Source organism: Anser brachyrhynchus (genome assembly GCF_964034855.1).
Source record: "Anser brachyrhynchus genome assembly, chromosome: 27".
Taxonomy (NCBI): Eukaryota; Metazoa; Chordata; class Aves; order Anseriformes; family Anatidae; genus Anser; species Anser brachyrhynchus.
In genome coordinates this window covers 3,404,737-3,427,784 of record NC_137720.1, presented here as the reverse complement: position 1 = coordinate 3,427,784, position 23,048 = coordinate 3,404,737, and the positions used below count along the sequence as shown (strand labels likewise).

At 60.9% G+C, this 23,048-nt stretch overlaps 2 protein-coding genes across 7 annotated transcripts; both read left to right on the top strand.

Annotated features, from left to right (window-relative positions):
• The first annotated feature begins 976 nt into the window (after positions 1-976).
• PRELP (proline and arginine rich end leucine rich repeat protein) lies at positions 977-12,629 on the top strand. 2 transcript variants are annotated; one of them, XM_080568910.1, is made up of 3 exons: positions 977-1,294; positions 7,629-8,589; positions 10,482-12,629. In XM_080568910.1, the coding sequence occupies exons 2-3, from the start codon at positions 7,644-7,646 to the stop codon at positions 10,658-10,660; spliced, it is 1,125 nt and encodes a 374-aa protein (XP_080425036.1). In that variant the 5' UTR covers positions 977-1,294; positions 7,629-7,643; the 3' UTR covers positions 10,661-12,629. The 2 variants fall into 2 exon arrangements, with proteins under 2 accessions (XP_080425036.1, XP_080425037.1); XM_080568911.1 differs by lacking the exon at positions 977-1,294 and adding an exon at positions 2,653-2,788.
• Positions 12,630-12,763: 134 nt separating this feature from the next.
• OPTC (opticin) lies at positions 12,764-18,242 on the top strand. 5 transcript variants are annotated; one of them, XM_080568916.1, is made up of 8 exons: positions 12,764-12,977; positions 13,359-13,435; positions 15,361-15,605; positions 16,006-16,126; positions 17,035-17,193; positions 17,299-17,501; positions 17,666-17,761; positions 17,861-18,240. In XM_080568916.1, the coding sequence occupies exons 3-8, from the start codon at positions 15,381-15,383 to the stop codon at positions 18,029-18,031; spliced, it is 975 nt and encodes a 324-aa protein (XP_080425042.1). In that variant the 5' UTR covers positions 12,764-12,977; positions 13,359-13,435; positions 15,361-15,380; the 3' UTR covers positions 18,032-18,240. The 5 variants fall into 5 exon arrangements, with proteins under 5 accessions (XP_080425042.1, XP_080425041.1, XP_080425038.1 ...); XM_080568915.1 differs by having other exon boundaries at positions 13,356-13,435; XM_080568912.1 differs by lacking the exon at positions 13,359-13,435 and having other exon boundaries at positions 17,861-18,242.
• Positions 18,243-23,048: the final 4,806 nt, after the last annotated feature.

The following is a 23,048-nucleotide window of genomic DNA, read 5'->3' as shown; positions in this document are numbered from 1 at the left end:
CGCTCCTGGGAGCTGGTCACCGGCAAGACCCCAGTTTTGGGGCAAGGGAAAAGCCACCGTGCTGGAAATGAATATACAGAAGGGGCGCAGGGAGCGCAGGGCAAAATGGGAGAGTCCAGCCGCTGGGACCTTTGGTTGAGGCTCTGATTTTGGCTGTTTGAAGCTGCTGCTGGTAGCCACCGTCAGCCAAGTGTGGGAACGCAGGATCAGCCCCTCCCAGGCAGCTGCCAGCCTCCGGTGGGGTTTGGACTGGGTTTTCCATGAGCAGCTCGGGTTTCCCGGCCCCTCCTGCACTTCGGCTTGGCTGGAGGGAGGGCGGCTCGTGGGGAGGGCGAAGAGCCCCTGCCGTCTGAAATCTGCCCGAGGGGTGCTCGGGATGGGGATGCCCTGTGGGGTCCCCTGCTCAGCCCCGGGCTGTTCCATAGGGCTGTGACTGTGCACCAGGTCCCAGCCTGCCTGGGAGCAGAATTGTCCCCCCTGAGCTCCACGAGCCCCTGCAGACCCCGCAGTGGGGTCCCTCGGCCACGTCCCCTCCGTGCAGAGCAGTTTTCCAGCCCAGGACCTGGCTGAAGCTGAAGGTAAAACCCAGCAGCCCTGCACCACTGCAGCTCCGTTTTCTCCCCTTTATTAAACATCATCGGGATTTAAATTAAGGCAACTCCAGCCAGCAGTGAATGAAACCCACATCGTGTCGCAGGGTGCCGTCTGCCAGACAGGAGCAGAGACCCCAGCACGGGGCTGAGCAGGGTGGGGGGCAGCTGGACGTCCCCACGCCGTGCCACCCACCCACAGGGGACATCGCAGGGAGCCCAGTGGCACGCGCCGAGCCCCGGCTCGCGAGGCAGACGCGTGGCTGGAAAACGCCGTCCCGAGCACGCACGCTCCCGGAGCAGGGGCCGCGGCAAGGGAAGGGCTTATTCCAATTATTAATTATCTTTGTTTTTAAACACGGGCCCCGAGCAGCCTCCGCAGCAGAAGGAATTGTTATTAAACGCCAGCCCTCCGGCAGGCAGGCAGGCCATGTGCGCGCGGCGGAGCCCGCAGCGCTTTGGCTGCCAGATAAAGACGTTTTTGTTGTCATCTCGCCTCCGTCCCAGCCCTCCGCCTCCCGCGCTCCCACCCACCCTCGGCCAGCGGCTCCCAGGAACAAAACCCCCGCGCGCCGCGCTCGGCCAACGCTCGCTCGTGGCGGAGCCGCGGTGCCGAGAGGAGGAGGAGGAGGAGGAGGGAGACAGCCAGAGAGAAATTGTCTTGGGGATTAATAAGAGGCAGGAGGAGGGAGAGGTGCACGCAGGTAAGCTGTGGGCAGGTGCTTTCCCCTGAGGCTCTTCTCGCCTTGCCTGGTCGAGCCTGGATGCTGCACTGGTCCACGACGCTCCTGCCCTCTCCGGCCTCTCTTACACGCACAGCGGCGTTTGCCGGTCCTTTTCTCTCTCCTCTGTTGGGTTTTCTGTTCTTCAGCAGCTGGAGTCTTTTGTTTCCTTCCCCTTTTCCCTTTTATTTCGCAGGAGTTCTGCTCAGCATGGGGAAAGGCTGGGGGTGGAAGGGGCTGCGAGCCAGAAGAAAGTCCCGTGCGCGGCGGCGTTGGGGCTGCTGCCAGGCGCTTTCTGTGGGGGCGAGCGAGGACCCCCTGGTCCCCCCCTGCTCCGACCCACGCTCCCAACCACACACAGGCTCGGGTCTTGCTCTCCAGCCTGGTAGGAGAGCTGGGGGGAGACGGGGGGGCTGCGCAGCCTGAGCCGTGCCCAGGGCAATCCCCTGCCTGGGAAAGCAGCAGGAAAAGCGTGCGAGGAGGGGGAGAGAGGCTGGGAGGAGAGCGCACACCTCCGGAGCTGGGGCTGCTCCCGGCGCTTCGTGCACCGCGGGCACCGGGGTGCTGAGCTCCTGGTTTCCAGCGGGGTCTGCAGGGGAACGGGGCAGGGGGCTGCAGGGGAACGGGGCAGGGGGCTGCTGAGGGTCCCGGGCGGTGAGCCAGGTGGCACAGCGCAGCCACACAACTTCATGGTGCCCCAGGGGTGATGTCCAGCGAGGTTTTCTGAGTTTCAGCGGCAGAGCCCTGTGCCCCCACCCAAAAGGCAGAGCCCGGATCCCGTTCCCGGGGCACGTAGCGCCCGTTTTGCCACCCCGCTCAGCCAGCTTTGAGCCAGCTGCAGGGAGGCGCAGCCCCCCCCAGCCCCGCCGTGGGGAGAGGCACGGCTGGGAGCCGGCTCTTTGTGTCTGCTCCAGCAGAGGCAGGAGACGAGGGAGGAGGCAGTGGGGCAGCGACGTTCGCTCAAGTCCTGGGGAAATGTTTCGGTGCACAGAATAGACTCATCTTTATCCCGAACCCTCCCTTCCCCTCCTGTTTGAGAGCTGTGTGCTTTTAGGAAAAGCATCCCCAGGGCGAAAAGCAAAAAAAATTCATCCTCTTGGCAGCCGGAGGCAAAGCACGCAGCACATGAAGGCTTGGAAACTTTCCTGGGAGCCTGTGATCGCGGGGCCTGCCTTATGTGGTGCTCGGCCGACAGCATCCTGCGAGCCGCGGCGCTGCCTCGGGGAAGGAGCTGCTCCTGGACCAGCCCCGCACCGAGCAGGATCGAGCCAGCGCGGCGTGCTGGGTGTCCATGCCTGCCGGCGGGGCGAGGGACTGAGTGCTTCCACCTGGGAAGGGATAAAAGCACAGCTGTGGGAGGTTTCCTCTGCCTTGGGAAGAGGCTGGAAGGGAGGGATGAGGCAGAAGGAGCTGATAAAGCATCAGCCAGCGGTTCCCAACTTGTAGAGAAAGCAGAGCTGGAGGGGCTGGCACGAGGTATCTGCTGGGAGGGGAGGAGGGGGGCGTGGGGCAGGCTCGAGGCTGAGCTGCGAGCTCTTTGGAAGTGTTTTCTCCCGTGATTTGTTTTCGTGGGTGCTCAGCTGCTGCCCCGTGTGTGGCAAGGGGTCCGCGGGCGGGCTGAGCCGGAGGCAGCCCCAGGAAGGGCTGGGACATGCGGTGCTGGAGGAGGAGGAGGAGGAATTGCTGGCAGAGGAAGGCAGCAGAGGTGCTCGCTGCCTTCCCACGGGCCCTCCAGCTGGGAGGAGGTTGCAGTGAACGTGGCGAGCCTTTTTCAAGGAGTCTGGTGGCTGTGGAATGGTGAGGAAATGCTGCTGGCACGCAGAGGGACGCAGGGACCAGGCAGCATCTCGCAGCCCTCGAGCTGAGCCCAGAAATGTTGCTCACGAGCGTGTCTGAGCTGCTTTCCAGCAGGGCTGCGGCAGGTCCCCTGGGACCCCCGTGTCCTGCATGGACACGTCACGAGGAGAAATGCAGCGGGGGCCCTCGGCTGCGTGCCGGCTCCGGTCCCAGCCAGGCAGACAGACTGCGGCTGGGAAAGTGCTAGGGAAGGGTGAGAGGAGTGGCTCGTTGCATCAGTGCTCCCCAGGGTGCCCGGGGGACGTGCGGGTGTCTGCCTTCCCCTCGGAGGACAGGCTTGCACCGCGTTTAGCCTTTTTCCAGCATTCCCAGCACTGCTGGATAAAGGGCTCCCTGTTTCGGTTCCAGCTGAGCAGACCCAGACTCTTGCAGAGAGGCTAATGGGCTGTTACGGCAGCTGGAGGCGGAGGGAGGCCAACAGGCGAGCTTTGCTGGCTCCTTTGGGTTATTTTTAGGTTGCCTTCCTTGTTCTGCTTTAGCTCGCAGGTTCCCAGTGAGGCTGGGGGCGTTTTCCAGCCGGGGGGGGGGGGGGCGGGGGGGGCAGAGGTGTGATGCGGGCCGGAGGCAGCAGTGGGAGAGCTGTGAAGGGCTGCAGGCAATGGGCTAGAAGGAGTCCCTGGTCCAGCCACCAAGGCTTTGCCCTCACTTCCCCAAAGCCAAAGGCTCCTTTTTTCCCCCTGGCACTTTTACAGGAGCAGGGGTCCTAGATCCGTCAGGGACAGTTGCCCAGAGCCAGCTGCCACCCTCGGCATGTCCAACGGCTGCAGGAGGAGGTGGGGAGGGCAGGGGGCACCCAAGGGAGAGCGTTGTGACTTCTGCCTGGGGTAAATCCCCCGATGACCTTTGCAAGGCTCCCTCTTCCCCCAGCAGCTGTGATTTTTGCCTGCCCTTGGCACCAGTCGCCGCGCCATCGGCGGGTGCTGCTTGGGAGCTATGGGTTAGCGAGATGCAACAAAGATAAACTGTTGGGAAAGCAACCACCGGCGGCATCCGGGGCTGGAATTTCCAGCTGTTGTGCTGCATTTTTGTCAATTGTAACAGGGTGAGTGAGTGTGCAGCTGCCTCTCCCGGGAAAATCCAGGCTGGCATCTGCTGGGTGCTGTGGTCTTGCACCTGGGCCAAGCTGCTCAGCCCAGGAGGTGTCTGAGCAGATTTAGCTCATGAGTTGAGTCTTTTCCTCACACCGAGCAGTTAGTTTTCTGAATGCACTCGCTGCTTCGTGATTTAACTTAATTCCAGCTGCAGGGATTCCTCGGGGTACCCGGGATTTGAGCTGCCCTGCCCGTAGGGGACCGGTGGGAAAGGTCGAGGGGAGGCATTTGCAGAGCGGGCGCCGTGCCGCGGGTTCAGCAGCCAGTGCTCGTGCAGGATCAGGGCGTGGGACTTAGAAATCTGCTTCTTGCATTCGCGCCAGTACATTCAACTGTGTGAAAGTCGACGGAGAACAGGCTGCCAACGGCGCTGCGTCCAGGGAGAGCCGGCTTTGAACCTTCCAGCGTGCTGGAGGCGACCGTAAAGCTTGTGACTGCCTCAGGCTCCTTGCTTGTGGCTTTGCGGGGTGCAGCCGGTGGGGACAGGCAGCACAAGGGGCTGCAGTGGTGCTGGCAGCCTGGCCCCCTGCCTGGCCACCATGGGCAGGCTGTGGTCCCACAGGCTGTGGTCCCATCCCCATAGGGACGTGGCAGTGGGTTGCAGGCGGCGCGGCGGATAGGAGGGGTTGCGTCTGCCTTCTGACACTTCCCTTCTGTGCCGACAAATGGCACGTGATGCTGCCATTTGAATTTCTGGCTCCGTGACTATTTCTGCTATAAGCAGAGTCCTGCAACATCCGCAGCTCTAAAACCTCACACAGAGGGGATGGCACAGCTGCATGGGCATCCGTGCACGTGTGCCAGGTGGCTTCTGAAAGGGTCAAGAGCTGAGCCAGCTCCTGAGCCTGACAGGGTGACGCTGCTGCCTTGTCCTCCACCATCGTGGTGACATTGCTCCGCACGGAGCCGTGCTCTGCAGGAGGAGGGAGCCGAAATCCTGGACCGTGGCGAGCGCTGGCTGGAATTTTGCATCCCAGCTGCCTCCTCCCTCCGCAACCAGCCAAATGCAGACCTCAGCCCCCCCCCCCCCCCCCCCCCCCCCAGCTCCCCTGGGCTTTGTGGGTGTGAAAATCCAGGTCCGAGTTTTGGAGCTGATGCAAAATCCTACAGAAAAGGTCTGGGATGAGGTGGGGGGGAGAGGGTGTGCAGGGAGGGGACGTGGCTGGGAGAGGAGCCGGGATGCTGCGGGGCCAGGGAGGGGCCCACGTGCGGCGAATTTTGTCTGTTCTCTGCAGCCTGCTGCTGAATCTGTCCTCTGACAACACGGGAGCACGCACGTACATCCCCGAAGGGGACTGACTGCAGTACTGCTGAGCTGAATATCTGGCAGGGCTCGAGCCCCGTTGCTCTTTCCCCCCTCCCCGTTCCTCCCTTCCCCCAGCGAGATGCCAGAGCTCTGATTGAAAACAGCAGGCATGGGAGGCTTGTAGGGTTAAACAGAGCCAGATGGGAGCCGAGCGAGACAAAAAGGAAAGTACGAGGCTGGGCCTGGGGGGTGGGGGGGTGAGAACAGGATCTTTTCATGGAGAAAGTCAATTCCTTTGAGCCCCAGGAATGCGTGGGATCGCTTCAAAGGGAGCGGGGCTGGCACGGCCCCAGGGGCTGGGGGCAGCACCCACTGAGGGTCCCTCCGGGCTCCGCGGGTGGGATGCGGGCGCTGGTGGGAGGCTGCAATGGAAACGGGGTTGCTGTGCTGGGGGGTACCTGGGAAGGCATTTCTATGCCAGGGAAAGGCAGCAGGAGGGGGCTTGGGGGTGGGTGCAGCCCGAGGCAGCCTGATTTTAGCTCCAGCATCACCAAAAGCTTGTGCCCCACGCTGCCATCCATCCCAGCTGCGATGGCTCCTGCAGCAGCCGCTCAGTTAGCCCGGGAGATCCATCCTCCTCCTGGTCTTGTCTTCCTCCCTCCCTGTCTCACCTCACTCACTTCTCCTTCCCACCCTGGCTCTGCTGAGCTCCTCCATCTGCCTCGCCGTGCATCCAGCTCGGCTCTGCTCCTGCTGGGGTGCCAAATACGGCTGGGAAAAGCCTGGTGAACACCCCCGGGGATCTGCTGCCTGCCCAGAAAGCACAGAGCCTGGCCTGCTCCAGCTGGTCCGGGGAGCATCCAAAGCACCTTCTGCACGGGGCTTTCTGGGGAGCTCGTCTGCAAGGCGCTGGGTTCCTCCACCCTCCAAGCTGCCAGCTGGAGAGCAACCAGCAGGAGCTATGCAGGGAAGGTTGCTGCTGCTCCAGGCAGCAGCAGGGAGGGCAGGGATGGGATAGGAAGCCTCCCCGGGCTTGGTGACAACCACAGAAATCAGGATGTGGTCAAGAGGGGGAGAGGTGGTGTGTGTGGTGGGCTGGTGTCCAGGAGGGGCCCCCTGGAGCAAGCAGAGGCCTTGCCCGATCCCCCCAGATCTCCCACTTCTACTGGGACTCCCCCTAAATTACCAGCCCGACACCCTGCAGTGGGACTGGAGGTGATGGATCACTTATTTGGGCAGCACAGGGAGCTGTCTAGCCAAACACCTTTGGTAGGGCCCATGTGCAATCTTGCAAATGTCCCTTCTATCACGCAGCCTTGGAAGCGTGCCGTCCTGCATTAAAGCCTGGTCCCTGAAGCACAACGCTATCCATCTTCACTGCTCTGCTAACTGCTGCTGGCCTTCCGACACTGTTGCTCAGCCAATTTGTTGCTGAATCATTGATTTTTTGGCTCGAGAGCAAAATTAACCCTAATCCATCAAGGCCTCTGAAGGGGCAATCCATCCTTCTGGGAGAGGGCGCAGCGGCAGCAGGGCTCCTGCCCATTGCTGGGGACATCTCTCTGTGGAAGCTGAAGGGATGCTGGGGCTCAGAGCAGGAAAATGTCCCCTCCTGGCCCATCGTTGTCTTGCTTCCCGCTGGCCAGAGCATTTCTGCTCTCCGTTCCTCTTTTCCTGACCCCTTGCCTTGTCCTTTGCCAGATTTATCACCCGTTTTCCTTGCAGTTTTAGGACCCTTGTGCAGCTCGATGCTGAAGGAGTGGAATTACCCCTGAACTCCTTTCTGTGGCTTGTATGTAGGTGACTCTTCCCTCATCCATGGGCTGTTCTTTAAAAAGCCAAAATAAATAAATAAAATCCAACGCTCAAAATAAATGAAACTGGAAAAAAGGCAACCCCCCCCCACAATGGCATAAAGCTGAGCCAGGGAGAGGGGATCTCAGTGACTCATGCTCAAGAGAGGGGTTGGAAGTAAAGATAACTTCCAAGGGGAAGGAGAGAAAATAGCAGGCTGCTGGCAGAGATGTGGGGTAAGCTCCCACTGGCAGAGAGAGCGGCAACGGGAGGCGATGCGGTGCCTAAATCGGGTGCTTCCTAACCCACCTCTTGTTGCCTCCCTCAGGCAAACATCTGGACCATGAAGGTGGCCTTCAGATTGCTTCTCCCACTCGTTCTCGTGCTGATCTCGGAGGTGAGCGGGCAGCGGAGGAAGCCCCCACGGAAACCCACCCGCCCGCCTCCCGAGCCCATCGAGCCCGAGGAGCCCGTCGAGCCCACCGAGCTGCCCCCACCCCTGCCTCCTGGTCCCCCCTCCGTCTTCCCCGACTGCCCCCGGGAATGCTACTGCCCCCCGGACTTCCCCTCTGCCCTGTACTGTGACAGCCGCAATCTGCGGAAGGTGCCCATCATCCCGCCCCGCATCCACTACCTCTACCTCCAGAACAACTTCATCGACGACCTCCCGGAGGAGTCCTTCAGGAACGCCACGGGGCTGAAATGGGTCAACCTGGACAACAATCGCATCCGCAAGGTGGACAGGAGGGTCCTGGAGAAGCTGGAAAACCTCATCTTCCTCTACATGGAGAAGAACCAGCTGAAGGAGGTGCCCGCCTTCCTGCCGCCCAACCTGGAGCAGCTGCGGCTGAGCAGGAACCAGATCTCCAAGATCCCTGCCGGGGTCTTCAACAAGCTGGAGAACCTGGTGCTCCTGGACCTGCACCACAACAAGCTCAGTGACGGGGTCTTCAACAAAAACACCTTCAAGGGACTCAAGAACCTCATGCAACTCAACCTCGCCCACAACATCCTGAGGAAAATGCCCCCCGGCGTGCCCAACGCCATCCACCAGCTCTTCCTGGACAGGAACAACATCGAGGACATCCCGAGCGACTACTTCAAGGAGTTTCCCAACCTGGCCTTCATCCGGCTCAACTACAACCAGATCTCCGACAAGGGGCTCCCCAAGAACTCCTTCAACCTCACCAACCTGCTGGTGCTGCACCTGGCCCACAACAAGCTCACCAACGTCCCTTTCATCAGCCCCAAGCTGGAGCACCTCTACCTGAACAACAACTCCATTGAAAGTGAGTCCTGTTGGCACGTCGGGAGGCCGGGGAGCGGCTCGGGGAATGGATAGGCTTGGGGATGGGAAGCGTTTTGTTTTAAAAGCGCATTTTTTAACCCAGTAGGGTGTGATCTTTTCAAAAGGGGATGCAATGGTGAGATGAGATGGGGATTTTCTGTAGGCAAGCGAGGCCCTGCAGAGGATGGATTTGCGGATGGGGAAGGATAATCCAAGAATTAGGGTGGTAGTAGAGGACCAAGGCTACATCCCCCATGCTGCTTCAGGGCTTTTCTCATTCATTGCCATGGGCAGCTCTTTTTGGGGGCTACCTGCCATCTAAATAGTTGCTTCCCCAGCAAGGCTCAGAAGTAGGGATATTTAAAAAGGAGAGGCTGTGCACATATTTTAAGAACAGATGCCAAACACACAGTCAAGATGGTTAGAAATAACCCAGCTTAGCTCCCGAGCTGAGCCTCGCAGAGGAAGGAACAGGGAGAACAGGGCTGCGATGGAGGTTGTCTTGGCAAGCCAAGCGGGGCAGTTTCACACCATTCCAGGCGAAGCACAGCAACTTCATGGGAGAGGTGCTGGCCTGCGAAATGTGCGAAGCCAGCCAGCACATTAGAAAAGAAGACAGAGCCCCATTCCTGGTCACCCCAGATGTTTCTGCGTTTAGAGGGCCAGCAGCCTGCAGTCCTTGCTGTCGGCAGGGGAGCAGGAATGCAGCGCTCCTGCCAGGAACCCTCCACGTGCTTCGAGGAAAGCAAGCTGGGCTTTTGTACCTCTGGTTGTAGTGGTTTTACGCGGCTGCAGGAACTGCACGAGGCATCACTTGTTTTGGGAAGCAGACACCAGGCAGGGTGCTGGTCCCAGCCCACGGTGTGACACGAGCACTTTGACATGTGGTGGTGTTTATTGGGAGGTGATGGCGTGTGGCTTCACGTGCAAAAGCAGCCCGCTGCTGAGGAGGAGATGTAAAATTTCAGCATGGCTTTAACAGGGGGCTCCTGCACTGACTGCAGCATCAGCTGGGATGGGACGAGCGAGAAACAGGCTCCTCTGGAGCCAAGCGCTGATGGCGTGGTGGGATGTGGTGCCAGGGAGAGGGGGCAAAACCCGTACAAAACCACATCCCTTCTCTGGAGGGGTTCACTGGAGTCAGTTCCCAGGGAAAAGGAACATTGATAAGTGCCTGGTTTTGGGTTAAGCAACTCCAAACTGTCTCAAAGGGGATGGGGGGTGAAGGTGGGGGCTGCTGCTGGCTCGGAGCACTCGTACGGGTACCAGGTCCTGCTGGGGCTGCCCATGGAGAGATGCCTGCGTGGTCGTCCACCTCCTTTCCATCTTCCATCTTTTTTTTTTTTTTTTTTAAACCCAGCTTTTATAAGATTTCAGTCCCTGGGGTTGGGTAATGACATAAGAATCCCCATTTTCTTTTCTTTTTAATGTTTTTTTTTTATTTCCTGTAATGCAGACCCTGGGGTGGGGAGAAATGTATGGAAATCCAGAAGCAGGCAACACGCCGGATCAGCGGTTATTAATGTTATCTCCGGTGTAATGGTGCTGGAGCAGGTTTTAGGGGGAGCTTTTTGATGGCTTGGCCCTTGCTAGGCAGGTTTCACATTTGTGGCGATCCCTTTTCTCTCTCAAATGGCTCCGTATTCCTCCCCTTGCTTTGGCTGAGCGTGACCTCCTTCATTTCCCAACAAAAGCAAGATTTTCCTCTTGCTGGGACCCTGGGGCTGCCCCTGCCTTCTGGGAGAGGCTGGGGATCCCCCCCTCGGTAGCAAAGCAACCCCATTTTGGGGGTGACCCCAGGAGGAGGGGGACAGCTGAGCAGGGAGGGGGGGTCTCTGGCATCCCTCTCTGCCTTCCCTAACCCTCACCCTGCTTTTCCTTCTCTCCCCGCAGAAATCAACGGGACGCAGATCTGCCCCACCTCGCTGATGTCCATCCAGGACTTCTCCCCCTCCGACCTGGACAGCGTGCCCCGGCTCCGGTACCTGCGGCTGGACGGGAACCTGCTGAAGCCCCCCATCCCCTTGGACCTGATGATGTGTTTCCGCCTCCTGCAGTCCGTGGTTTTCTAGCCCCGCGCGCCTCTCCCAGGACTTGGCTTTGCACAGAGACTCGACCCCCCCCCGTCGGCGTTTGGCACTCGGGACCCCCTTTGCCTCCCTCTCCCCCTGCTCACACCCTGCCTCTCCGTCCCTCTCGTGTCCCCACCTTTCCTTGCCTGCAGTGGCTGTGGGCTTGTGTGGCTTCTGCCTCCTTGGGGAGTGTTGGCTGCAGGATGGCACCGTGGTGCAGAGGCTGTCCCAGGTCACAGCATCAGCCCTGCCTCGCCTGCCCGGACCCTGGCCAGCTCTGGAGCTGGCTCTGTCTCCCCCCTTGACCTGGCCGAGGTTTGGGAGGTCCCATCTTGGTCCCAAAGCATCTCCTGATGGAGCTGAAGTGATAGGGTCGGAGTGAGCTGAGCAGCAGGACAGCTAGCACAGGGCCCTGGGATGGAGCTGCTGCATCAGCTCAGAGGCAGCCACAGGCTGCACAAACACCAAACCCCCAAAATCCTAAAATCCAGCCCTCCTGGGGACGGCCGCATCCCGGTGCTTGGCACCGCAGCGCGCACCAGAGCCGGGCACAGCCCCTCTTTGGGAAGCCCGGGGGGCTGCGTGCCCACGGGACCACCTCCCATCACACCGGGTGGGTCCCGGGGCCACCTCCACCCGTGGATCCCTAGGGAAAAAAATAATAAAAAATAAATAAATAAATAAAAATAAACCCAGAAACCAAAGCGTGATGGAGCAGGGCTGCCCGGGGAGGGTGGTGCCAGGTCCCCGCCGAGGTCCTTCGTCCCCCGGCCGGCTCGGGGAGCGGGGACCGGGGCTGGCACCGCCGGGCAGGACCGGCAACGACACCTCGTGGTCGGAGCCACGTCCCAGGACCGGGCCGAGGCAGCCTCGAGCTTTTGGGGAGGCTCCAGCCTCCGCTCTGCCTCGCTCCGGGGGCTCCCCGGCTCCTGGGGCCGGTGGAAATTTGGCAGGAGGCGATGCGCAAGTGGGCTGCCCCCGGGCTCCTGCTCCCTGCGGGGTTTATTTTGGTGAGAGCAGCCCCCCTCCTGCATCCCCCCCTTGCCAAATTTCAGCCCCCGCATCCTGCCACCCCCCCCCCGGGGCCGGGTGACCCCTCGCCATCCCCGCTCCGCTCTCACGACCCCTCTGCTCCCCGCGCCCCCCTCGCCCCGTCGCTTTCTCCAGCCGAACGCGCGCGTCTGGTTTTGCCTTGTGGGTTGGGTGTTTTTTTTTGGTTTGCTCGTGTTTTTGTTGTTGTGTTTAAAAAAAGGAAAGGGAAGGAAAAGGGAAGAATTATTCCTTCGGAAAAGCTGTTTTTTTATCCCCTCCCCTCCCCGTTTCCACATGTATCGCTTCCCTCTTGGATAGCCGTACCTGCATATATAGGGTGTCCGGGTTTAGAGGGGTTATTCTCTTTTTTTTTTCTTCTTCCCGATTCTCAGGATTTAGATTTAAGGCCGAGCATCAGAGGGGGAAAAAAAAAAATCATCAAAATAAGCAGTAAAGCAATAAACCAAAGAGACCAGCCATTACCTCCTTGGTGTTCAGCCACCAAAAATCACCCTTCTCTGGGGCGGGCACGGACGGGCACCGTGCCCCGCTCACCGGGAAGGGGGTGGGGACGGGGACGTTCCCTGCAGGGAGCCCCCTCCCCAAGTGCCCTGCATGCACCAGAGCTGGGCTGCAGCCAGCGCTGGAAGGATCGTTGAACCCCTGTGCTAATTCGAGCTGGTTGCGTTTTTTGTTTTTAAAGAATAAAAAGTCTCTTCTCCAACTCTTCCTCCAGTGGGCTTTGTTGGGTTCGACAGGTTTCAACCTTAAACCCGGAGACCCTATGTATATATTTATATATAATGTGTATATATACTGGTAGACTGTACAGATATATCTAGAGCCATATGTAGTTCTCGAGTGATTTCAACTTAATGGTATTTTCACTCCTACTCTCCGCAGCAGTGAAAATAAAGTGATTCACAAGGGACCCAGAGCCGCGGCCGGACCTGCCTCTCTCCTTGCACAGGAGCAGCCGCTGCTTCTTTTGGGACCAGAGCTCCTCCCTGGGGGCCAAAAAGGCCCAAAAAGCTGGAGTTCATCTGGGTGCACCCTGCCCACAGTGGGTGGTGGTCAGGCTTCCCGAGCATGTGCCTGTCCTAATGAGCATCCCTGATAATTAGGAGCACCCAGCCTCAGCTGCAGCACCCAGGGCAGTGGGGGCAGCTGATGGGTGTTAGCATCCCCTCCATGCTCTGTGCTGGGGGCAGGTTGTGCAAAACCGGGGCTGAGCTGCCCCACGTCATCTTGGTGCTCCCAGGGAAGCTGGACAAACGTCCCTGGGGTGAGTTTGCCCCGGGGGGCAGCACAGATGGGCTTTGGGAGGTGGGGGAGGGCAACTCCCACCCGCAGCAACGCTCCCAGACCCCCAGAGTTGCGGCTGTACGGGGTGCACGCATGCTTTCCCACGAGCAGAACGGGTGTAGGCAGCGATTTTTTCCTCCTGCCTGTCGCTGCAGCTTCAAAATCTCCTCTCGCTGCTGCTCTCCCCACGTGAATCACGAGCAGAGAGGGAGGACGGGTGTGGGTGCGGGTGCGAACGCATGGGCTCCGGCGTGGGGCTGCTCACGGGAGCGTGCACGGGGTGTGCGTGTGCGCAGAGCAGGCAGCGAGCTCCCCTTAGGTTTTATTTTATATATATATTTTTTTTATTTTTCTGCAGCAGAACTAAATCCCCGTGTTTTGTGAGTGGCACATGAATCACGCGCTCCCGGGGTGGGCATCCACTCGCTGCCTCTCCAGGCAAGTCAGCCCCTGCTCCCAGGGGAGCCGAGCACCGCAGAAAAAAGGAGGGGGGGGTTGAGCTGTGATGTTCCCCCCCCCCAGCTGCCACATCGCCTCCATCACGGTGGCTGCTGAGCCGCCTAATGAGGGGCTTAACGAAGATTAGCAGCAGCCCTTTGCTCCGCTCCGTGCTGAGGGGGCTGGGGCTGTGCTGGCAAGGGGGGGACACGTGCGTGGGGACAGCCTGGGGGCCGTGGGTGCGTGGACGAGGACGGTCCCCGCTGCGAGGGTGTCCCCGCCTGGCCGGCAGGCAGCACAGATGGGCACGATGTCTCGGGTGGGTGAGCGCGTGGGCTGCGAGCTGCGTGCGAGAGAAGAATGTGTTTGTGGCCGTGGGTGTCTGCGTGGGCACCGAGCTGCCCGGCGCTGCGAGGAGCCCACGGGGCTGGCGCGCGCATCCTGCCCGTGCTGGGGTGTCCCAGCCCCGTGGGACATGTCCCAGGCAATGACATCGCCCCGACATGCATAAGGTGAAGCAGGGCCGTGAGTTGTAGGTGACGGGTAACCAGCAGCACCCATGGGTGCATGGGGAGGGAGATGGGGGCATCTCCCATCCCAGCCAGGTGAGGGGAGAGGTGCTGCTACACGACATCCACACATGCTCCCCCTCCCCAAACCACCCCCACGTTTCCAAAGCAACGGTGCACAGAGGGGCCAAGCAGCGGGGGGAGCAAGGTGGGTGGACGAGCTGAATGTCAGGAGCCATCTGGCTGCTGCTGGGCCCGAAATGAGCAGGGAGCCCCAAACCCTGGGGAGCGGGGGATCCCCACACACTCTCTCCGTGGCAAGGTCCTACCTGGTGGAAACCCCAAGCAGCAGTGGGGGCAGTGCCTGGTGCTCTGCCACTCCTGCACCCATGGGGATGGTCGCAGCTGGAAATGGCTCCATGGGCTGGTTGGGGCAGGGATGGAGCTGGCTGTGCCCCCTCTGCCCAGGGCTGCGTGTCCCCATCGTCCCTGGGGACACAGAGGGCAGGAAGCACAGTGCGGGCCTCATCCCACTGCATCCCATCCATCCCAGCCCCAGCTCCAAGCCCGGGCTGTTGGAGGAAAGCCACCACGGGGCCGGCTTGCCCCTGGGGACAATATAAGGTCCTGGTGGGGGGGCTGGGGACAGCCAGAGGCCACCAGCCTGATTGGCCACATCCTGCCTCTCCCCTCAACAGCAACCGTGCCAAGTCCCCGCGTCCCTCCGCCCCAGGCATTAAAAACCCAAAAGCCCTTCCTGGGCCAGCACGCCAGCCCGTGGGAGTGGAGTGGTGCTGTCCTGTGCCAAGGAGGGTAAAGGGGATGTGTGCAGGCTGCCTTCCTTCTGTCCTCCAGCACCGAGCCCAGCCTGGGGGCTTCCACGTGGGGCTGGGACGAGCCGCAGGGCTGGGGGTGCTGGGGGCTGGTGACGCATGCAGGGGGTTAAAGGCTTTTATTGCACTTGTAAAGATTTGATCTGGGGGAAACTAGCAGAAATTGGGGAGCAGCATCCTCAGCTCGGGGTGCGCAGGGTCATTACTTTTGCTTTTGGTTTGGGAGAGACGTGGGGGGGCTGCTGGGTGCCAGGCCCCTCCGCTTGGTTTGCTGTGGGTGGACACATGGGTGCGCAGCCTGGTGGGTGGTTGGGCGATGCTGCGGCACGGGGTGCCCCGAGCCCCTCACCGCCTCCTTGGGGCTGGGAACGCCGGAAAGCGAGGGCAGCCCAGCTGCTTGGGGCCTCTTGTGCACGGCCGCCCAGCCGAGCGTGAAATGGGCTGAAAAGAAAAGAAAAGCCTCGTCCCCTGCAGTGGCTGCAGCTCCCCGACACGGCTGCGGAGTGGGGCTGGCCGCGGCCGGCGTGCTGGCCCTGCCTTCCTGTCCCTCTTTTTGCTTTCACTGCTTTGCAAATCGTTTCAGGGCACCCGGCTGGGCGCAGGATGCGGCCCCTGGCCTGGGTGGGCATCGCCAGCCTGTGTCTGGGGGCAGCCTGGGCCGTCCCAGCCAAGGAGGGGAGCAGGAAGGTGGAGAAGCCCAAACTTGACCTCGCGCTCTACGAAAACCTGGACCTGGACAACTACGACCTGACGCTGGACAGCTATGGGGACGTCGTCGATCTGAGCAACTACGAGGAGCTCTACGACTACGGTGACATCGCTCCGAAGGTGAGGGGGACACGAGGGAGCGCGGTACGCAGGGAAGGTCTCATCTTCGTACAGCCAGGGGCTGCTCCGAGGTACGGGCCAGGGCTGGAGAAGCATCGCAGCCCCCTGCACAAACCTACGAGCCCTGGTGGCTCTTCCTCTGCTCTTTCTGGTGGGAAGGCTTCACCCAACCCCGACCTCCTCCAGCTTCCCGGTGTCCTGCCCAGCCACATCGCTGCGGGATGGAGCAGGGGAAGGCAGGGCGAGGCACCTGCATCCCTCTGGGCAAATAGAGGGGGGGTCCTGAAGATAGGAGGGGCGTTTAGAGCTGGCTTTCTGATGAGACCTGCCCAGTGCCCCCAAACCCCTGCCCCGGAGCGGGGGGACTTGCTCAGCCCTCATACCACCGCTGTGTTTGCAGATCGAGGTCGGGACCCTGGCTCCTCGCCCCAAGGACCCCGAGGCTCTCCCAAAGGTGGGCGCCACGGCTCCAACACCAAAGCTGCAGCCTCCGACCTCCAGCCCCGTCCGCCCCGCGCAGGGTGAGTGCAGAACAAAGCGAGTCTCCTTTCCATGCAATGAACCCAAAAGTCCCGGGGTGGCAAGGTTGGGGCTCTGCAGGAAAAGGAGCGAATCCTTTTGCCGCCAGCAGACAGCAGAAGTTATTTGCTCTGCCTGGGCAGCGAGGAGATGAGGGGTGCCGGGCTTTGCCTTATCACACAGCAGGCAGGAGCGCTGCAGCAAGACATTTCTGGGAAACGAGCTCCGGCAAACAGCAGCAACATCTTAATGAGCAGAGGCATTGCGAGAGTCGGACAGAGTAGCAATTAGATTAGTGACAATTAAAATCCTGTAGCGAGGGATAAATATCTTTATTCATTTTCTGTCACTCCGGACTGGGACAAATTAAGTAGGAGGCAGAGGGAAATTGTTGCCTTGCTGCTTTGAACTCTCCCACTAATGGATGCGGAGTCTGGTGGGTGCTGGGGGAGAGGAGAGGGAACGGGCGTGGGGGGGCACACGGTGTAGCCCCCCCCCTGCTGCCCCTGCCTGGCTCGCTGGGACCCTTGGGCGGTGGATTCAGGTGTTTTGCTCATTGCAAAACTGCTTTCTTTTGCTTTCTTTTGTTGCTTTTCCTTCTGAGGAATAAAAACGAAGGGGTCCAAGCGAGCCCTGGGTGCAACGCTGCCGTGCTTGGGAACCTTGCATCTCCCCCTCTCCCATGGGAGCCACTTGGCCCTGAGCAGAGCCGTCCATCAGCAGCTCTCCTGGGTGGTGCGTCCTGGCCCTTCCCTCGCTGGAGGTGCTGGGCTGAGTGCCCTGGGCGCTGTGTTCACCACAGGTCCTGCAGGGGCTGGGGGGGAAGATGGGGCAGCCGTGCCATGCCAAGCTGAGCCATGCCGTGCCGAGCCGAGCCGTGCCATGCCCAGAGCTGCCTCTCCACCCCCAGGGCTCCCCAGCTGCTTGCGCTGCCTCTGCATCGGCACCTCGGTCTACTGCGACGACGCCGACCTGGAGCACGTCCCGCTGCTGCCGCCGGACACCACCTACCTCTACGCCCGCTTCAACCGCATCAGCGCCATCCGGGCCGGCGATTTCACGGGGCTGAGTACGTCGAGGCAAGGGGAGGGCCGGGCTCTGCGCTGGGGCAGCCTCGGGGGGTACAAGTGGTGATGTGTGACACCTCCACCCCCTCCCTTCTCTCTCCCACCAGAGAAGCTGAAGCGAATAGACCTGACGAGCAATTCCATCTCCTGGGCGGACGCGGACGCCTTCCGCCTCCTGCCCAGCCTGCAGGAGCTCATCCTGCCCGAGAACAGGCTGACGGCGCTGCCCGAGCTGCCCCGCAGCATCGTCAGGCTGGACGCCCGTCTCAACAGGATCCCCAGCACCGGCCTCCAGCCCGAAGCTTTCCGGGTGGGTGCTGGGGCTGGCAGCGGGCACCGAGCCACGCCGGGCACCCACAGCCCAAGCAGGCTGTTTTTAGCCCGAACCTGCCACGGAAAGGGGTGGTAGGGTTGGTGCCAAGGGTCAGAGCGTGGCTGGAAGGAGGGAGCTTCACCTCTTGCCTCTTCCCACAGGATCTGAAGCAGCTGCAGTTTCTCCATCTGTCCGATAACCAGCTGGACTACGTCCCCACACCCCTGCCCGAGAGCCTGCGCTCCCTGCACCTCCAGGTGAGACACGTCCCCTCGCTCACAGCAAACTGCCATCGGGGGGGATGCAGAGCCCCCTGCACCTCCGAATCCTGCTTTCCCCTTTGCCTCCCCCTCCAGAACAACAACATCCAGACCATGCACAAGGACACGTTCTGCGACAGCCAAGACCACAGCCACATCCGCAGGGCGCTGGAGGACATCCGCCTCGATGGCAACCCCATCAACCTCAGCCTCTTCCCCAACGCCTACTTCTGTCTGCCCCGCTTGCCCACGGGACGCTTTGCCTGAGCCCTGCTGCCGGCTGCTCTTGGAGAGCATCCCCGGGCCCCCACACCCCACCGGCACCCCCCTATTTCTTGCTGTCCCATGGGAAATGTGGGGTTAAGGCGTTTAACCCTGGGCGAGCTGAGCCTCTGTGTGTGGGTGAATTCATCTCTGGGGCAAACGGAGCAGAGTGTGGGCAGCTGTAATAAAATGAAGACTTTAAAAATGCAATCGGCGTCCTGTTCTGAGCAGCGAGAGCGATGGGGAGCCCTCACCCAGCCCAGCAGCTGCTTTGTGACCTGAGCTGGTGACCCGTGCTTCCCCATGTCCCACTTTTTTCTTGGTTTCCTCCCTGGGGGCCTTGGCAGGACCCCTCCGTGTCTGGTTTGGGGGTTTCCTGGGAGCTGCATTGCTGCTGGTGGTGCTTTGGCCATGTCAGGTTTGACCTGCAGGATGGGCTGGCCCTGGCGCTGGCCCCAGGTCTCTCAAGGACCCCAAACCCGGCCAGGACGTGGGGGCAGCAGGAGCTCTGCCCGCAGCCTGCCCCCTGCCCTGCGGTTTGGGGCTGCTTCAGCTGCAGCAAAGCCTGGAGCCAAACGGCCCCGCATCCAGCAGCAGAGAGTCCCTTGGAGGTGGTTAAAATATCTTCTGTCATCCCAGCCTTCAAAACCTGAAAAGAGCTGCCCAGTGGTGAGATATTTTAAATGTAATGTATTCATCCTCTATATTTTTAAACACATGCAATAAACACGCGTACCGTGAGAGAGATGACACATCCCTGGAGAATCCAAAATCCTGAACTGAAACCACGGAGCTCAGCCCACATCCTCCAGGCCTGGGGAGGCAAAGGAAGGCAGCTCGAGAGAAGATCCAGCTTCTCTTATATGGGCACGCTGCGAACGCCGCTGGGCGCTCGTGCCTGCGAGCTGCCACGGGCACGGGCACGAGCGTGCTGGCAGCGGGGGCATGTACGTGCAGCACCGCTCTGCCCTTGCCTTTCTTTTCCATGCAAATCCCAAAGCAGGGCTGCTCGGCCCCAGGCTATGTCCGTCCCAACCCCAGGACCCTTGGTAAATGGTGAAAGGGATTTGAGGCTGCTGCAGGCTTTCCTTCCGAGCTCTAAGACGCCAGGATTTGTGAGCCCTGTTGTCATGTCCTCCTTTAAAGGGCTGTCTCTATCTGTCCCCTGTCCGTCCATCCCCATGACCTTCCTCCTTCCCCATCCAGCTTTCTGACGCCTTAGCACTGCCCTTTAGCCCCAGCCACCTCGTCTGCTCCTGCGGGACCAGGGATGCTGGCATCGGCTCCGGCCTGATGGAATTGCCCAACGTTTCCCCACCGTGAGCCCGGGTCCTTCGCGTTCATCCCACTAGATGGCAAGGCAGAGTATTTGGAAACGCCTGACCTCAACTCCGGACTGCAAACTCAACCTCTGCCGTTTTCTCTCCCTCTCGGGGTTGTTCTGTCATTTCGGGACTCCTGTCCATGCCCACGTAGCTGGGGCAGAGCCCAGCACAAAGCTGTGCGGGCGGGGAGCCCTTGCCCAGGTGCTCGGGGTTTGCAGAGGTGATGAAAGCAGCTGGGGAGGAGAGGGGGTTGCTTTGGGGGAGAGGAGAGGAGGTGGGTGGGGGTCTCTGGGGGAGGGCTCCTTGCTTCGCACAAACTGGACTTTAATAACAGCTGTGGGGTGACCCGGGGGGCTCTGCTGGGGGAGAGCTGGGGTTCGGCAGTGCTGTCACGTCTCGTGAGGCTCTTGGGTCCCCTCGCACCCATGGGAGGAGGGGGCAGCAGGGCTTTGCCTTCCCCTTTCCCAAAGCCCCAGCAGGGGGCTGCTGGGGGGGCTCTGCTGGTGTAGGTGTTACCTGTGCTCTTGTGCCCTTGGTGCTGCTGAGGTGGGGGAGAAATCAGAGCTTGTCTTTGCAGCATCTTGCAGGGAACAGCATGGTAACCCCCCCGGATATCCAGCCCCCCCGTCCCGCCGCTGGTCCGCGGCCCTTTCCCACACTTCTGAAATCCCTCGGTGGGGAGCAGGTGCCTGGGCTCCCCAGTGTGGCTGGCGGAATCCTGCTCTGGGGCTGGTGTGGAGGCACAGAGCCTTCCCTGGGGCTCTGCAGACTCCTCCTGCCAGCAGGACGGCCCAGCTCCAGCTCAGCATCACGTCCAAAACCCTGCCACCGTCGCTGCCCTGTGCCGCTGGGGCCATTGCTGGGTGTCCTGGCTGCTCCCCATCCCTGACGGCTGCGGCTCTGCCTCGTCTTGTGCTGCTTACAGAGACCCACCTGGACCTAAACCACTTCTGGAGCAGGTTTTTTTTAGGGCTGCATGAACCGTCCCATGTGTAGCTGCACGTATGGGGCTGCACACCCCTGCTGAGATGCACGCACTGCTTCTGGCAGAGCACGGTGGACGGGGCCGGCAGGCGCCAGCCCTGCTGTGGGCATGTGGGGCCAAAAGGCAGCAGGGGAGGGAGCAGAGCAGGCAGAGACAGAAATTAGTGCAGGAACCCAGGTTAGGAGCCGTCGGCTGGAGCTGTGCAGAGGCAAAGCCTCGTCGCTCTGATCTCGGGAGCTGGGGCACAGCGGGAGCTGCGGGGCTTCAAAGCAGCCGGGAAATGGTGGGGGCTGCGTTGCTGGAGAGGGTGGGGCGAAGAGGGACGGGGAGCAGCCCTGCTTGGTGGGGATGGATGAGATAGGGGCTGCTTCCGAGACATTTTGCTTTAGGGGTGCAAAGGGCTGCGTCCCAGCTGGCCGGGGGATGGACCAGGAGGAGCAGGGCAGTGCCAGGCGCTGACCTCCCTCTGCCCAGCCCGCGGCAGGATCAGCAGAGGCCGGGCAGGGTTTGTGTCTTGCCTGTCCCCCTTCTCCCCTCCATCCCTCCTCCCTCGCCTCATCCCTCCGCCGTGTGTAATTCCTGCAGCTCGCCTCTCGCCGCCTCTCTCCGCCGCTCAAGGTCACCTTCCTCGCTGGGCTGGATTCTCACATATTGATTGCTTGGCTCCGGCAGCCGACGGCTCCGCGAGCTCCCCACCTCACGCCAGCTCAGCATCCTGCCACTCTCTGGGACGGCTCCGTATGGGCCCCCCTCCTCCTCCAGCCTGCCTTCCCCTCCCAGCCCCTGCCCCGTCCGTCATTATAGGGCACCAAAAGGGGAAAGTCGCCAAGCCTCGGAGAACAGCAGCCTTCCTCCTCCTCCTCCTCCTCTGCCCCTCTCTGTCTCCTGTGGGGCAGGACATGAGCAAGCTCCTTCCCTCGGGTTATCTGGGGGGAGATGTGACATGTGGCCCCCAGAGATGTGGCTGTACCTGTCCGGGAGCTGCCCCATCCTCTCTGCTTGGGCTTCCTCCCCCAGGGGGCAGTGAGCTCCTCTCCCCCTGCCCTGCCTGCCCTTTCCCACCCTCCTCACCCAGATTTCTTCCCTGCTCTCCCCCCACCAGTGTGACCAGGAGCTCCCCGTGCTGTACTGGGACACGTCCCTTGGCCGGCACCTGGGGACAGAGCCACCCTCTGCATCTCCTCTGCTAGGGCGGTGCAGGCAGCTTATTGTGGGGTTAAGGGGAGCAGAGCGAGGGTGTCTGGGGTCAGGGAGCTGAGACAGGAATCGGAGGAGGAGCAGGAGCCATCTTTCAGCCCTCCTGGCACCCAGACAAGCAGGGAAGAGGTCACAGAGATAACGCAGTCCCCTGCCCAGGACAGTGGCCACGTCCCTGTCAGCCAGCCCTGCTGTCCCCACTGCCATGGCCCTGTCCCCAGCCTGCAATCAGGGCAGGCACCCGGGGGATTTATTGGCCAAATGCACAGTCAATGGCAGGATGGAAAAAAGCCACCGGACTGGGGATGCTGACGAGCTCCTGGCCTCCCCCGGGCTAGAAATCACCCGTAAATGCTGCTGGGGAGGCAGCGCTGTGGCCCGGCTCGCTCAGCGAGCGCGGCACAGCTGATAACAGCTTTATTTATAGCACTTAACTGGCGGCTGGCTCAAGGCACCGATTTGCGCTGAGCGTGTGCGATCGTTTAGGGTGGCTGCTTGTGCAGCTGATGGCTGCAGCGCTCGCGTAGCCCCGCTGAAGCCATTGACGTGCTTCCATCGCCCTGCATTGGCTCGGGATCCTAACATGCTCCATTCCCTGTCCCCAGCTCCCCCGGAATGGCCAGAGCCTCGTTTCCTGCGTGTATTTGTACAGAAATCCCATACGGAGAGATCCCACTCGGTGCCTTAGGGTCACAGAGGTTGTGCATCCCCAAAACTGACCGAGCAAGCAGTAATGGCCACGTGGTCGCAGCTGCGTTGCTTCTCAGCACCTCCGCTTCCAGATCTGTGGGATGTTGTTTTGTATGGTTTGTGTGTTTTTTGAAGGATGCCAGTACTGGGATTCATTAGATGGGGGCTGCAATGGCCCTGGAGATGAAAGCCCGGACCATGAATTATCACCGGGGTGCAGACAGCTGCCCAGGCCTCCGCGGGGAAACTCAACAATGGAAATGGAGACACAAAAAAACTGTTTGGGCTTTTCCTCTCCCCGTTTTCCACTTCGCCACTGGAAAAAGGAGGAGGAAAAACACACCAAAAGGAAGAGAAAGAAGAAAACATTTTTTTCTTTGCATCCTTCACTCCAAATCCTGAAAGTTTAACATAAAATTAACCTGCAGCAAACCAGGAGGTGCCTGAGTGCCCTGGGACTTTCCCAGCCTCCTCCTCCTCTTCTTCCTCCCAGCTCGAGGACTGATCACAACGAGCTCGGGGCTGGGAGATGCGACCAAGCTGCAGCTATTATTAGCTCCGTTGTGTTAGGTCTCGTCAGCAGGAGCCCTGACACCTCGCGGAGGCACGTGTCCCCGGGGGGGGGCCGCGGGGGTTAACCCAATTCCTGCAGAGCAAAGCGCTCGGAGAGTCCTAGGGTGGGGTGGGGGCTGTGGGGAGCCCGGGGGGATGGAGCTTAAAGGGGGGGGGTCCCTGTAGTGCAGCAGCTCTTGAGGATGCTCGAGCGCGTGAGCCGGTGTCCCCGTTGCAGCCAGGAGTGACGGTGACCTCGCTCCTCCTTGCT